Source organism: Eretmochelys imbricata, chromosome 3 (genome assembly GCF_965152235.1).
Source record: "Eretmochelys imbricata isolate rEreImb1 chromosome 3, rEreImb1.hap1, whole genome shotgun sequence".
In the NCBI taxonomy this organism is placed as follows: domain Eukaryota; kingdom Metazoa; phylum Chordata; order Testudines; family Cheloniidae; genus Eretmochelys; species Eretmochelys imbricata.
The window spans coordinates 40,839,156-40,854,546 of record NC_135574.1 but is presented as its reverse complement, the minus strand read 5'-3'; the positions used below and the strand labels follow the sequence as shown (position 1 = coordinate 40,854,546).

The 15,391-nt window shown below is 42.3% G+C and overlaps 1 protein-coding gene across 2 annotated transcripts in view; it reads right to left on the bottom strand.

Moving 5' to 3' along the window:
- ARHGEF10 (Rho guanine nucleotide exchange factor 10) overlaps positions 1 to 15,391 on the bottom strand; it is a 181,678-nt gene that overhangs the window by 149,153 nt on the left and 17,134 nt on the right. For both annotated transcript variants that reach the window (XM_077812623.1, XM_077812624.1), the window contains exon 2: positions 6,557 to 6,640. In XM_077812623.1, coding sequence (XP_077668749.1) covers positions 6,557 to 6,593 — 37 coding nt within the window. In that variant the 5' untranslated portion in view covers positions 6,594 to 6,640. The remainder of the gene's footprint in view (positions 1 to 6,556; positions 6,641 to 15,391) is intronic.

The window sequence follows — 15,391 nt, the reverse complement described above, 5'->3', positions numbered from 1 at the left end:
CAGCCTATCTTGCTGCTCTGCAGCTACACTATTTGGTTAGGATGATTTATTTTTAGGACAACTCTGATTAGCGCAAAGTATTGAGGGCTTGATCCAAAGACTCCCATAGATTTCAATATGTTCTGAATCTGGCACTGATGAGGGATGCCACCTTGCCCCAGGAATAAGAGGTAGCAACCAAATAAAAGGTGAGGAAACAAACACACCAAAAAAGGTCTGTTAAAAACAAATCGATGATTTTTCTCCTTCAGGCAGGCAACAATTTTTCTGGTACCCATTCCTGCTGAGGAAGCAGGCAGGCCAGTTTCCTTCGCAACAGGGTCCCTATACATATCTCTAATTCCTCCCAGAGGGAAGGGCAAGTAGCAGAGGGGATCCCAGTTCACAGGGTCAAAAGGACTGTTCCCATGTGGGTAGGAAGAAAAAACAACCTTTGTGACAGGGTAGTAGGAGAAGTAATACCCTTTTCAACACAGTACCATAAACAAGTACAAAATAGATGGCATCAGAGCAACCAGACCCAAGTCCTTGCTGGTCAGTGTGAAGAAAGCACAGCTACAGGGAGAAATGCAGTGCGCAGAAATCACCAGTCCATCTGTTTCTCTGGCTGCAAGTCTTTCCTTCCAGGCCTGGCAACTACCGCAGTGTCTGCATTCCACAACATGTCCCTTCACTGTCCAGATGGGTGTGGAGCACATACTTGGCTACAGTAATTAATAAGAAACATAATAGTGCATTGTACATGGTCTTTGTTTACCCTTAATGCTTAATCTTTAAAGTCTCGTCTCTGCTGGTGGGGAGGCCACCAGTATATTTTAATTATTGTCTCAAATGAATCAACAAATATTAAAAGTAATGTTCCACCTCTTATATATGCATGCATGAGCACACATATATGAGAGCAGTGAACATGGGCTGGCAGTATCCGAGCTCACAAGTGCCAGGTTTTTTTGGTTTTGCCTTTTTTTTTTTTTTTTTTTTTTTTAAAATAAGAGTCCTTTTTCAATCTCTTCCTGCTAATACATATGCCCACTGAAAATGAACAAAAACAAATACTGGGGAATTCCTGATGTTTGTGCCTCAAAGGAGAATCACTTTTAAAAAAGTCAAGTCACTTGGGAGGGGTAAGGGAGCATGACAACAACCATCTTTTAAAATTTTCTGCAGTGCCTCCATTTGCTCTGTCGGAGTTAACTGATGTAAACTTGTCACCATGAAATTAAATTGTTGCATGAATGGAATGTCAGTATTACACACACACACGAAATTCAGCAGCATGTGTTTGCTACAGTTAGTTATGTTGTATGAGCACAACAAAGGGAGGAGGAGATGAAGGAAACACATGCACCACTTTCCCAGATATTGTTCCTCCTGTAGACCTCAGCTGCCTCTTAAACATGCCTATAATATGCCTCAGTTGGGACAGAGTTACTGCCCACTCTGCGTAAGGACTTCTGGTGTGGATTAACGTAACGTGTGGAGAAGTATGTGAATTCTAATGTGCACTAGTGTATTGCGCACTAACTGGCCCGGATGGACCCTGCTGGCGTGCACTAAAAGTTCCCTAAGCGGTGTTAATGTAATCTTGTTTCAAACAGTACAACATTAACATGTCAGTGTTAGTGTGTGACATGCTAATGCACCCTACAATTTACACCCTTCTGGTGCAGACTAATGCACCAGGTAGACAAATCCTAAAACAATCATACTTTGCATTGACATGACAACTGTAATTCACCCTCATATCACCCCCACAAGGAAGATGGGGATAATATTGCTAACCTATTTTACACATGGAGATGCTGAGGTAGAGAGACATGGTGAAGTTACTTGTCCAGGGCTACACAGGAAGTCAGGGGCAGAGCCAGGAATAGAATTCAAGACACCTGATGCTCAGCCTTGCACTGCAGATCATGCTGCCTCCCATCAACAGGAAAGAATCCAGATAACTTTCAAATCTCAGGCTGCATTTGTGGGGGTGGCAGACAGAGATGCTGAGTAATATCTATTGACTTAGATTTTTTTCCCCTCCTCTAACAATTTGGCCCTTAGACTATAGTTCAGGACTTTAAGATGGCTGTGGATACTCCGAGAAAGAATACCACCATGTACCAGAGGCCACTGGAGTCAATGCACAGCATGGATCTCAGTGCCACCCCTGCTCAGCATCCTAGCAATGTGCTCATCTGTTCAATGTTTCTAGCTCCCTTTGTGCTGCTGTTGTGTGTCTATGTCCATCCAGAGCCAGAGAGAGGGGTTTACATGTTGACCACAGGCCTTACCTCCACCTCTCAGCCACATGAGTTTGGGCAGGGGGACTTAGCCACCTCCCCTACTAATCAGCAGAGGGAAGGGGAGAGAGACGTCCAGTTTGCTAAGCGTGGACTTCAGTTCCTCCCCATATATCTCCTTAGCAAGTGGCAGGGAACATCTTGAGAGCCCACCTTCTTGCCCTGCACCCCATGATATTCGAGTCATGCCATTCTAGTAGCTGCAATGTGAACAGGAGAGCGAATAACATGTGGGTTTTGATGGGACAGAGCAAAAACATAGCAAGGTTAGCATGAAACAAGAGGGTAGGAGGAGCAAAAATGCCACCCTAAAGATCCCAGTATAGAAAAGGGGAAGAAAGGGAGTTGGGAAAATAAGGCCAACATTTTACAAAGGTCATTAGCGTTAAAAAAAATCACAAGGTTTGCCATGCTGCATCAGATCCATGGTCCACCTAGCCCTGTATCCTGGCTGCCTAGGATAGGAGCCAGAATCACACGCTTCAGTTAGGCACCTGCATCTTCATTTAGAGATCTTAAAGGAGGGGCCTGAGCACTCTCAAATACATTCTACAGGGACTGTCTTTCTGAAAGTCAGGTCAATTTCATTCAGGTGCCTAAATATGGATTTAGGTTTCTGAAGTTCAGCTCCCAAGTTTGAAAATTTTGACCCAATTGCTTAAAGTGAACTTTTTATTTGAGTTTCTTTTCCCCAATTAACCATCATCAGTATTTAGATCAGTATCCAAAAGAAACTCAGATATAACCTTCCCAGCACCCAAATTCATGACTGTCTCCTGCTATGAACACTTTGGGGGGAAAGATCCCATGAGCCCAGTCATAAGTGAAACAGTCATCCTATAACACATGTATTCTCCCCCGTGAGGCACAGGTCACTATATCTTCTTAGCAACACTGGTGTCTGAGCTGGAAAACAAGGGCATTTTAGGGCAATTACTGAGATTTCCTATTGTATTCAGCATCATAGAATCTTTCCTGTAATCTAACTTCCAGGCCTTCTATTAGCATCGGGTTTTCTCAAGCGAGAAATCATTAGTAAATTCAAATCTGCGCGTTCATTAAAGTCATTCACATCCTGGAGCTCATATAAATCACCACATTAATTAAGAAGTACTCTAGCTTCAGGAATCTTTAGACTGTAAGCTCTTCGGAACAGGGGTTTTATGTTCATTGGCAACAGTGTCAGTAAAAGTAGGGTCTAGAGCAACATCTTGGCACATTTTAAATAAGTCGGATCTCAGTAAATAAAGGAACTAAAATTTGCTGTTATCTGTCTAAAATGTGAGTCAGAAGTTAGGTCCTGACTCAGCAAAGCACTCCAGCATGTGCTTAACTTTAAGTACATAAGTAGACCCATTGGCGCACATGCTTAAAGTAACACATGGGCTAAAATGCTTCGCTAATCAGAGCCTTAGATGCCACAACTACAATTATTTTGCTAGATCTCTTTGTTCAATAATAGGCTTAGCCCATGTGCAGAATGGGCCTTTCCCCTGCTAACGTACATTCGTTAGATATGAGCAGTCTGATAAAGGGATTTTTTTCATCTTTCTATAGTAACTGGATATCCTGCCAATGCTCATAATTCATCACTAAACAAAACCAAGAGTCACATCCAGAGCAATAATAGCAAGGATTTAAGAGAGAGGGAGAGAGCGTGTGCATTTTGGAAGGATCTAAACCCTCATGCTTCAAGGCAAAAAGTCAACCTCAAAATAGTGGGGCCAGATGAAATCTTTCCTTATGGGCATGTTATTCCATAACTGCAGAGTTTTTTCACCTTTCTCTAAAGCATCTGGTATGCAACACTGTCATAGATAGGATACCAGGCTAGATGGAGCAGTGCTCCGATTCAGAATGGGAATTCCTATGTTCCTACCTAGTCATCACTCAACAAAACCAAGACAAGTGATTTTTAATGTTTATGGCAACTGGAAAATGTTTATAGATTCACAGATTCCAACGCCAGAAGGGACCATTGTGATCATCCAGTCTGACCTTCTGTATAACACAGGCCATCAGACTTTCTCAAAATAATTCCTAGAGCACAGCTTTTAGAAAAACATCCAATTTCGGTTTTAAAATGGTCAGTGATAGAAAATCTACACTGCTGGAGAATCTTCTCAGCTGGTATGAAGTAAAATGAAGTTTTAATGTAATATATATAAAAGAGAGAAAGATTCAGACAATCTGAAATAGTTACATATACGAATAGTTAAATAACTCAGGGAAGAAACAAGATGGTGATGCTAACTAGGGAAACAATGTAGAAACTCACTCCTCTGGCTGTCCTGTCAAGATGCAAATGGTGCATAATGGACACAAGTGCCTACATACCTTACTGTGCTCACCATAAATCCACAAATGAAACAGAAAAAGGCTAAAGGTGAATTCTCTCTCCAGCACAGTATACACAGACCAATGGGAGAGGGAGGGGCAAAGGTAGCTTTGTATGTAATGCCATCTTTGAGCTCTCAGGAGTCTGGGCTACTCTACCCCTCAGAATAAATCAAAGCACCCAGAGACCTGCAAGAACTTCCTATAGACTGCTCCACAATCTGGAGCACCCAGAATCTTCCATAGTGGTCCATGCTATAGTGGACAGCCCCATCCTCTCCCATTCCTTGCTCCGCCTTTGCACGCCCCCTGTGCCAGGTCTTGTCAGAGGGCAAATGTAGTCTCTGCACCTAGGGAAGTCTCCCTCAGCTTCCATTAGGCCACATTACAGCAGCCCCCGTTAGACCACAAGAATCATAGATCAGACAGGCTCAAGGACAGAATTGGTCCCCAAGATCTTTGAGGTAGGAAACTTGTCCTATTGCATGTTCTAAAGAGCTATGTAAGTTGAAGGCGCTATGTAAATTATTTCCATTTTTACTTTTAATAATACTAACAAAAAGAAAAGTTTATATCCAAATCAAACCAGCACTGACACATTTCTGAGTGATTGATTGGCAATCCCTCAATTTGAGATGATCTCTACCGTGGATGTACATATGGGTCCTGAGATGACTCAGGGTCCGATCCTGGAACCACAAATCCGCCCACAGTAGATACAGACATTTTTTGGCAGGCCAGCGGCCTACCAGGAGAAAGCTATTTCTTTTTCCTTCCTCCTCTCTCACTCTTTTCAGCTTCGAGGGCGAACATTCCATATAGCAAAAGTCACTGTCTTTTTATAGCTTTGACCGAAGGCAGAATGATCCCACTGGACGTGGTCATCCACCCAGGAGTGTAGGAGACAGCCTAGATTTACAGCACCTTTTCTAGCCCTCTCCCCACGCAGGGTGAACAGAGGGGATCCTAAACAGGACTGCTCAGTCGCGATAGTAGCTGCTGAACTGCACCCCTGTCTCAGTCCAGGTGCCAGATGACCATCTAACTACCACCGCCTGTGTGCAGATTCATGGCTATGGACTACCAAATTCACTAATCCTGTCCCTGTCACCACAGGGCTTGGAAGATTGGAAAGATGTTATTTCCCATGGTAGAATCTTGTGCATGATTTTGTTTAACATGGGGAAGCTGGTGCACCTACAGCAACCTCACAGTCATGACAAGTTGGAGGTCTGGGGCCCAGTGGCAGAGAAAGTCCAAGATGACTATGGATCTCCACTTGCTGCAGCCTTCATCCGCTTTCACAGCTGTGGAGATCCCCCTTCCACCTGATCCATCATTGAGGACTTGGGGGATTGGACTGTGCTTTGTCTGGGACCTCCCTTCAGATCTGTTTGCCTTGGGAGATCCTCCCAGGAACATGAAGCTCCCAACAACTCAGCTCTGAGGATCACTGGAACAAACAAGCCCCTTCACCACAACAAAGTGAGAGTCCTCGAAGAGGACATTTCTGAGTATACAATAATTGTGTATCAGTCTAATCAACTTTTAACACCTCATATTGGAGACAGTAACTGGCAGAGCTCAGAAATCAGATCAACAGATGAGGAAATTCATAGCAATGGAGAGACTGTTAAAAATGAAACTTCATTCTTGATCCCATGCTCACAGAAATCATTGGAAAGAATCTGACACAATGCGCCAGCAATTAGGCCTTAAATATACATAACCCCTGAAGAATGGCTGAGGAATAATGGTTAAAGAACAAACACAAAATGTGTTCATGAGGATAATGCCAACATGTACAACAAAAACACCTGGGGAGAAAAAAAAAGATCAAATTGACTAAAGATTTTGGGAGTGATTAGTGGGGAGGGGATATATCTGTCATACTGTGAGTAACTAAAAAGCTGGAATATTCCAGTTACCTTCAGGTGGTGGGGGAGGGAAATCCTCTGCCTCCATACTGCTGTGTCCACTAATTTTCTGTTCCTTTAACAGAACGAATACCTCTGCAAGAAAGCACATTTTTTGAAGGTAAGCATTGTTTCTAGATTTAGCGAGTCTGCTTTTTGATTTAGCAGAGTCTCATACTTAAGCCATCGAATACCATCATTAACGTCTTCGGACAAGAAAGGGGGAGCAAAAGGCCCTGGAGCCTGATTTTCTTGTGCTCAGCATTCACAATTGTGGTCAGATTTTCTGAAGAGCTCAGCTCTCATTTGGGCACCTAAACGAGAGCCAGATTTTCAAAAGTGCCCAGTACTGCTAGCTGCCACTGTAACACTGAAGTTCATTTGATAAACTGAGCATGTTTCAGTGCCTACATGCTTTGAAAATCTGCCCCCAAACTATGGGTGCCAAGCCCTTTTGTAAAATCCTTTCTCCCATCACACACAGGGTCAGGAGTGCTAAAGTACTCATAAAGGCATGACAATTCATTTTTCACTTGGCAGTTAACATCCAAAAATCACCAGTCCCAACACCATGGAGTTAACTTGCTTGTTAGCAAACACCACATTGATGTATCTTTTTCCTTGCAACAAATAACTAACTTATGTTGACCTTGCAGTAATAATTTGCAGTGCCAGCTAAGGCTGCCTTTGTTCACCTTGAGAAGTAACAACCATTGCATTTTACCACTTTGACTATCTTTCCCTAGTTTTTGTTCAAGTTGTTGATTTTTAAAGAAGTCCAGAAAAAAATGGTTCTGTTTAAAAAGTTCTAACAAAAAACCCCTTTTAAACTCAACTTTTCTGGAAAGTGTGAAAAAATTGATTAAGCCCCCCCCGCCACCTCTATTTACCTTTAGGAAAGGAATGGAACAAGAAGCGTGTCTGGGTATCCCACCTCCAGCCTGAGCTTCTAAAGGCAACCTGATCACCCTCCTCTCTTGTGCAATACAACTACTATGCACTCCAGTGGGCCTAATGTTCTCAATGACTTAAGTGTAACAAGATTCTCTGGATCATCCCCACATTTTGACCCAGAGTGCACCATGGAAGAGAAAAATCCCAGAATATGAGAGAGCCTTTTCTCTCTTCCCAAAACATTATTATTGTTTGTATTATAGCAACGCTTACATGGCCCAACTGGGCTTCATTGTCCTAGACGCTATGGTAAGAGACAGATCTGCCCTAGAGAGCTTCCAGTCTAAACAGATAAGACAGTCAAAGGGAAAGAGGGTAAACAGAGGCAGACAGGAGTGAAGTGACTTTCCCAAGATTACACAACAAGTCAGTGGCAGAGTCAGGATGGGAACCCAGGTTTCCTGAGTCCCAGTCCCAAGAGGCCCATTTCTGGTTCATTCAAGAAAGCAGTGAGTGGAAAGGATTTCACAGGGTTTGGGCCTAGATCATCCCACAATGCAAGGAGCGGGAAAGTCTTCAGAGTCTATAAAAGTATGGAAAGTCAAAGGGCTTGTCTACATGGTGAGGTAGCGCACTGTACAGGGCAGTGATTTAGACATGCACTAACATGTTGTGCATTACTTGGTGTGTGTAGACCTAGCTGGTACGTACAAAATGTTCCTGAGTGTACTTGCCATACCGTTATAGATTTAGGAGGGAAGCTGCTGGCAGTCTCAAAGTATTCAGATAAGTCAGATAAGCATTCACATTTCTACATGAAAGAAACACTTTTCTCAGTTGCTTTGCGTTTTACCCATCATTACTAATTCTCAATCAAGTCATAGATATTTATTAAGTCATTTGGTGCTTAAGGCTGAAGAGGGTTGACATCCATACACAACATCTATCCATTAAGAAGGAAGTGTGTTTTCCCTTAAAATATAAAGGAAACATTTCCCCACCCTGTCTCTCCTCAAACCTCTCTCACGCCCATATATTTCTGTGGAAAAGAAAGGCATGCTTATTAAACTTTCAAATGGTGTCATCAGGAATGCATTTTTCCCCACCAAAATTACCATGTGAAATAAAGGAAGAGAGTTATGGTTACTTGATAGGGTTATTTTTCCATTTCTTTTTAGCTTGAGTAGTAACTGGAACTCATATTTCCAAAGATGAAACACGTAATAACTAGTTACATCCTGAAGGTAAACCCTGTATCTCTGAATATTTTTTGTCAAATACGCTAAAAATGCTAACTAGAAGGCCTCCAACAGATTACTGTATGTTCTTTTCCATATATAGTATACATATAGCTTAATTCCAGTGGTTACAATAGTTTTTTAAATGATGTGTGTCCTCCCAGCCAAATATTACTAAAAAATGTAAAGAACTAAGCTGAGGAAGTTTTTAATACCACTGCCATTTTGATATTTCTCATTAGAATTTATAGTGGTCTCCATTTATCTAAGAAACAAGGTGGGTGAGGTAATATTACCTCACATGCCTTCTCTCTCTAATATCCTGGGACCGACACAGCTAAAACAACACTCTACTTAACTAAGATACTTACATAGTCCCCTTTGCTTTGATACCTGAGTACCTTGCAATCTTTAATCCCTCACAACACCTCTGTGAGGTAGGAAGTGCCCCACTGTACAGAGATGCAGAGAAACTCTGACTTGCCCCAAACCACAAAGGAAGTCTGTGGCAGAGCAGGGACTTGGATCCATGTCTCCCAAATCCTAGGCTAGTACACTAGCCACTGGACCCTGCAGTTATCCATAGAAGATGCAGCTGCTCGTGGAAGAATGTCTTATGACCCCGATAGATATATCTTTACAATAATTTGACTTTCCTTCCACACATTAAAAATTTTGTTTTATGTTTTTGTGCAATTTGGATTTTGGATGCAGAGCCTGATGTTCCATCCATAGTCATACAAGAGAGATTGTATTTTGGGTTCAAATGACTCCCTCAGCAAAACAAACAATTCCCTCCCCACCTACCTAAGGTCAAACCATCTATAGTCATGGAACACCCCTTAAGGACCCACAGGTGGCAAAACCAAAAGCCATACTCTACATAAAAAAACAAAAAACAAAACAAAACAACAACAAAAAAGGGCTAAGGACAGCAAGCCTTTTTTGCTGTGTTGTCTGGACATCCCAGGACAATGATTGCTCATTGAGAGAGTTCTCTGTCAACATAAGCAGAACCATCTGACAGGAAAGTGGAGTCAGAAAGCTACCAAGATGGTTTAAAGCAGCTGGTCTCAAACTGTGGGTCAGGACCCTAAAGTGGGTCCCGACCCCGTTTTAATGGAGTCACGAGGGCTGGCATTAGACTTGCTCAGGCCCAGGGCCAAAAGTGAAGCCCAAGCCCCCCATCCTGGGCAACAAGGCTCGGACTTCGGCTTCAGCCATGGGCGGTGGGGGTGAAGCCCTTAGGCTTCGGCTTTGGCTCCCCCATACCCCCAGGGCAGCAGAGCTCAGGCTCAACCCTCCGGGGGTTGTGTAGTAATTTTTATGGTCCGAAACGGGTCGTGGTGCAATGAAGTTTGAGAACAGTTGGTTTAAAGCAATAGGATGCTGGAATGATGTCCAAGGATAGCCTCCTATCATAAGGCAACAAGGTGGGAATTCCAACCCCATTCAATCTAAAGCACTTGATAGGGTTATTTTTCCATTTCTTTTTAGCTTGAGTAGTAACTGGAACTCACATTTCCAAAGATGAAACACGTAATAACTAGTTACATCCTGAAGGTAAACCCTGTATCTCATGGCTTTGACCATGAAAGACACCCGGTGTGGCCTAAATTTCAGAGGTGCTGAGCACTTGCCCTTCATGCCTTAAGGTTTTATGAAGGCTAACTAACCTCTTTGTGAAAAGGTCTGATTTCCTGGTATTGAAAAGACTAAAACCCTGATAGCAGTAAGTGTTACTTGGCAGGGTAACAAAAATCCAACCATTACAAGTCTTGCCCAAAGGGCACTGAAAGAAAGTCACCATTGCTTTCTATGGACCAATTCCCTCTCATAACTATGTCAGGATTATCACTGGTGAGTCCTCACGCTATCCACTAGTACAGCTTAATGAACACGTTTATCTTACTGCTTGAGAAAGCTCTCAAATTTTGGCATAACCTTGGCAGTGAGCTCCTACTGGGAAGTGGGATCTGGGGCTTGCCCCGCTCTGGCACTCCGGCGCTCCAGCCAGGGAGCAGGGTTGGGGGCTGCACCACTTAGCTCCCGGTAGCAGCGGCATGGCCCCCCTCCGGCTCCTACGCACTCCAATGGCGCCCTCAGGCGCTCCAATGGGAGCCGCAGGGGCAGTGCCTGCGGATGGGGCAGCGTGCAGAGCCGCCTCACCGCGCCTCTGCATAGGAGCTGGAGAAGGGACATGCCGATGCTTCCAGAAGCCGACTGAGGTAAGCACCACTCGGAGCCTGCACCCCTGAGTCTCCCCACGCCCCAACCTCCTGCCCCAGCCCTGATCCCTCTCCCACCCTCCAAACCCCTTGATCCCAGCCCAGAGCACTGCCTACATCCCAAACTCCTCATCCCCAGCCCCACCCCAGAACCTGCATCCCCCAGCTGGAGCCTTCACCCCCTCCCCCCCTGTATCCCAGCCTGGAGCCCCCTCCCACACCCTGAACTCCTCATTTCTGGCCCCACCCCAGAGCCTGCACCCCAAACCCTATTTTTTGAGCATTCATGGTCCATCATATAATTTCTATTCCCAGATGTGGGCCTCAGCCCAAAAAGATTGCCCACACATGATTTAAATGTACCACCATTTTTCAGCTGGGAGTATGGTGTTTCTGTGTCCTGTGTGGGTTTCCAGCACAGGAAAATCCCTTCATATTGATTCTAGGCAAATATATCATGTGAGCACTTCATAAAAAAATCTCATCCAAAAACTTACTTGTGCAACAGAAGGAAGGCCACAGAAACAGGAGCTGTACAAGTGTCTCCAAAACTGTGAGGGGCAATCAGACACTCAACTACAGGACTGCCTCCTGCACAGGCCATTACACATCAAACTGCCAAGTTTTCCATTTCCACCAAAAGGGCCATTTCTACAAACTTGACAACGGCACAGACCATATTTTACACGGCAGCCCTTTAAAACACAGAGTGAATCACAGTTGCAGTCATACCAAGATTCTTTATTGCTAAGGGTGCAACAGGTATGAGCTAGTAAGCATACCCTAATTCATGAAAGAAAAGAGGGAAGCAGATTATTTTCCAAGCAAGCCTGCCCCTTGGAGAGAGAGAGAGAGTGCTGTGCACGTGAGCTGTAGAATGACTGCTGTGAGACAGCCAGTAAGGCTATAAGAAAGGTTGTAGGGAGTGGGGCTGGGAAGGGAAGAATCTGCCCACACCAAGTATGTGAATGTCAAAAACACCATTGTGCCTACTCCAACTATTGAACATGGTCTGGTTAATGACTAATTGTGAGCCTTGTTCACCCAACTATAGAACTCCCTCTGAGAGATAAATCTTGCTGTATAGCGTTTGGGGTTTGTTTGGTTTTGTTTCATTGTATTTTTTTAATCTCTCTAAAGTTGAAATTTCTGCAGAGAGGAAATAAATATTTCAAGCACACTTTGTTCTCTCTGTAAGGCCATAATTAGGAACCACGGATCCTGTGTATTAAAGCAAGATTCATGTTACAAAGACAGTGTCTATGAATGCATCTGATGAAGTGAGCTGTAGCTCACAAAAGCTTATGCTCAAATAAATTTATTAGTCTCTAAGGTGCCATAGGTACTCCTTTTCTTTTTGCGAATACAGACTAACACGGCTGCTACTCTGAAACCTGTCTATGAAGGGTGACTTAAGCAGGCATTCAGACTGGGGCAGCTATTTTCAACAGTGGGAGCCCTATAGTGAGAGTATATGAATAATGAATCACAAAATTTTCATTTTTAATTGTTTTATTGATATTTGGATTGAATAACAAATATCTAACATATTAAAGGAAATACCAAGGGCTACAAAATAAAAACATTAATAAATTCAGGAATAGAACAAAATCCTTGTAAGAGAAGTTTCCCAAATCACCATAGGTAGAATGAATTAAAATAAGGAAAAACATTTCCTTAGCAATATATGCATACAATAAGTATGAGACCTAATGTTTCAGTATCCAAGGTCCTGATCCCATTAAAATCAAAGGAACTATTGCTATTCACTCCAATGGCAGTGAGTAAACATTTTTCAGGAGATATTTTATATATAATTCAACTACCAGAAAACCCCTTCAAACCTTATTCTGCCACCTTTATACAAACACTGAGTAGCACCTTGCTTTAGGATAGATTATGGCATTGCAACGAGCCCTAAGCAATGAGCAATGCAAATTTTTTTCTGTTCAAGGAGTGGACTGAGAACCATACTGAGGCTCAGATTCATACTTTGTTTCTTGGCTCCCCCCTTGCTCCAGTGGAAGATATTATCTGCAGCGGCCCTGTGCCTGTTACAGATTATCTTCCCTAGTACTTCAGCTCATGTGATGGCTCATATGTTGGGGAAAAAGGAGAGGATCGAAGGCTCTGCCCACTCCCTGCTCACCTGTGTAGGAGAGACTGGAGCAATTCCATGGTCACTGTTATCTCTCACACACTGCTACCCATGAGAGGAGTAGGAAGTGCTGTGGATTATGGAGTATTTATATCTCCTTACTGTCTTATGTTGGCCAAAAAGATGGGCCAAAGATTGGCCTTTTGTGAATGGCCTCATTGATTTCAGTGGGACTATTTATAAGAAATAAATAAGCTCTTATATAGTGCTTTTCATCCCTCGATGCTGAGAGAGGTCACTTTCATTATCCCCAATTTACATATGGGAAAAGCGGAGGCACAGAGTGAAGAAGTGACTTGCCCAAGGTTACACAACAGGCTGGAGGCAAAGCCTGGACTAGACTCTGAGGACCAGTCTGGTGTTCTATCCACTAGGCCATGCTGTCTCTCAGAAATAAGGCACTACTCACCATCAACAGCAGCTGCAGAACTTGAACCCTAAATAAGTAGAATTCATGTTCCAGAAAAAAAAAAAAAAAAAAAAACTAATCAAGTCATTCAGGTTACCATTGTCCCCCACCCCTATTTCATTCTCTACTTTCTACCCGAGGAGAGAGGATGGTCCAAAGGTTAAGGCACTGACCTAGGACTTGACAGAATTGGGTGTCATGAGGATAACTCTATTAAAGATTGTGAGCTGATGGTGACCATATTAGTATTTAAAATAGCACAGATATCTATTTATCTGCCTAACCGAAACAAAGAGAAAAAAAGACTCTTGGCAACATGGAAGGTAAAAAAGAGCAAAATTAGATCAGAAGCTCTTGTATGCCGGAACCATGGTTTTTCCCTCCTCTGCTTCTACAGAACTTAGCGCAATAAGGAACATGGGACTTCTAGGTGTTACCTCAATACAGACAGTAAATAATAATACAAGAAATCTTCTCTTTTATCTAGTTATTCTCAGTTTGGCTGGAAACTGAAAGAGAAGTCTGAAGACTTAACTCATGAGGAAGAGTCAATAACTTTATATGTCTCTTTCAAATGAAAATAACTATTTGGAAAAATATAGATTATTTTCCAAATGTATTCAATGTTTTTCATCCTCCAAATGCTCTTGCTCTCAATATTTTGACGTCAAAGTACCAAAGTAACTAAATTGTTCTTGTAAAGATTTTCATTCTTAATTAGGTCAGAAAAATGCTTCACACCACACAAAACATTCCAATCACAATGTGGATCTATGCACTATTTGACTGCATACATATTAAAAAGACATGATAAGTCAAAACTTATTTTTATTAGTATAAAAACCACATCAGAACCAAAATTAACACTAGCTTTTTCTGTTCTTTCACAAGTGACTTGTGATTGCTGTGAGAGAAAAAAAAAGTTCTGTTTTGAGAACAATTCTACTTCCCCAGCAAATCACCCAGTGACTCCAGAATTAACTTAGGCTTCCAGAATAAAACAAAATGAAAAAAAAAAAAAAAAAAAAAAAACGCGTATGGATGCAATACATGAAATTTACTTATTTTTTTTTAAAACAAAAGGAAAATAAGTAAGGGCTTGCTCCAACCTCCCACTCAAGTCAATGTGAGTCACTGACTTTTATAAAGCAAGGATGAATTATCTTCAAATATATGTACGGAGGTTTCACTTGACTATTTCTGATGTGCGAGTGCGAGTGCGAGAGAGAGAGACACGATACACTGAATTCACCAAAGTCCTAATTCTACTCCCACTGATTTTAGCAGATCAGGATCCAACTGACGCAGTTAATGTAAATATTTACAGTTCTTTTGGATCTGATCGCCTTTGGAAAAACGAATTGTCTTGTTTCCTGTCAGGAAAAGTAATGTTGACTACATCTGAAAAATTACATAGTTCAATATTTTCAGCAGCCTCATTTAAAGAAAAACAAAAAACAACAACAACACAGGTCACTAAGAACATAATCAATAAAATCTCTCATTCTCCATAGCTCTAACAAAGAATTTGAAGTAAACAGGGAAGTGCTTTTGCAACTTAGTCCTACAAACAGGATTGGAATGTGGAATCCAGAAAACTATCAATAATTGCATTCACTCAATTATCTGTAATATTGAAATGTTATCCAAACAAATCAGAAATATTGTAGCAATGCAGACATTGTTTTTCTACTGTAACTAAAGCAAGGAAGAACACAAAAAGGAAATACTAGCATACAGTATACTGCATCTTCAAAAAGCTTTACAAATATTATTTTAAAATATTGGGACTTCTGCTCCTAACCCCGATACCAACACTCTTCACTTCTTAATTTACATGCAGATGGACCCAGTGGTGCGCTGGAGCCGGTTCCCGTGAGCCAGTTGTTAAATTTAGAAGCAGTTTTAGAACCGGTTGTT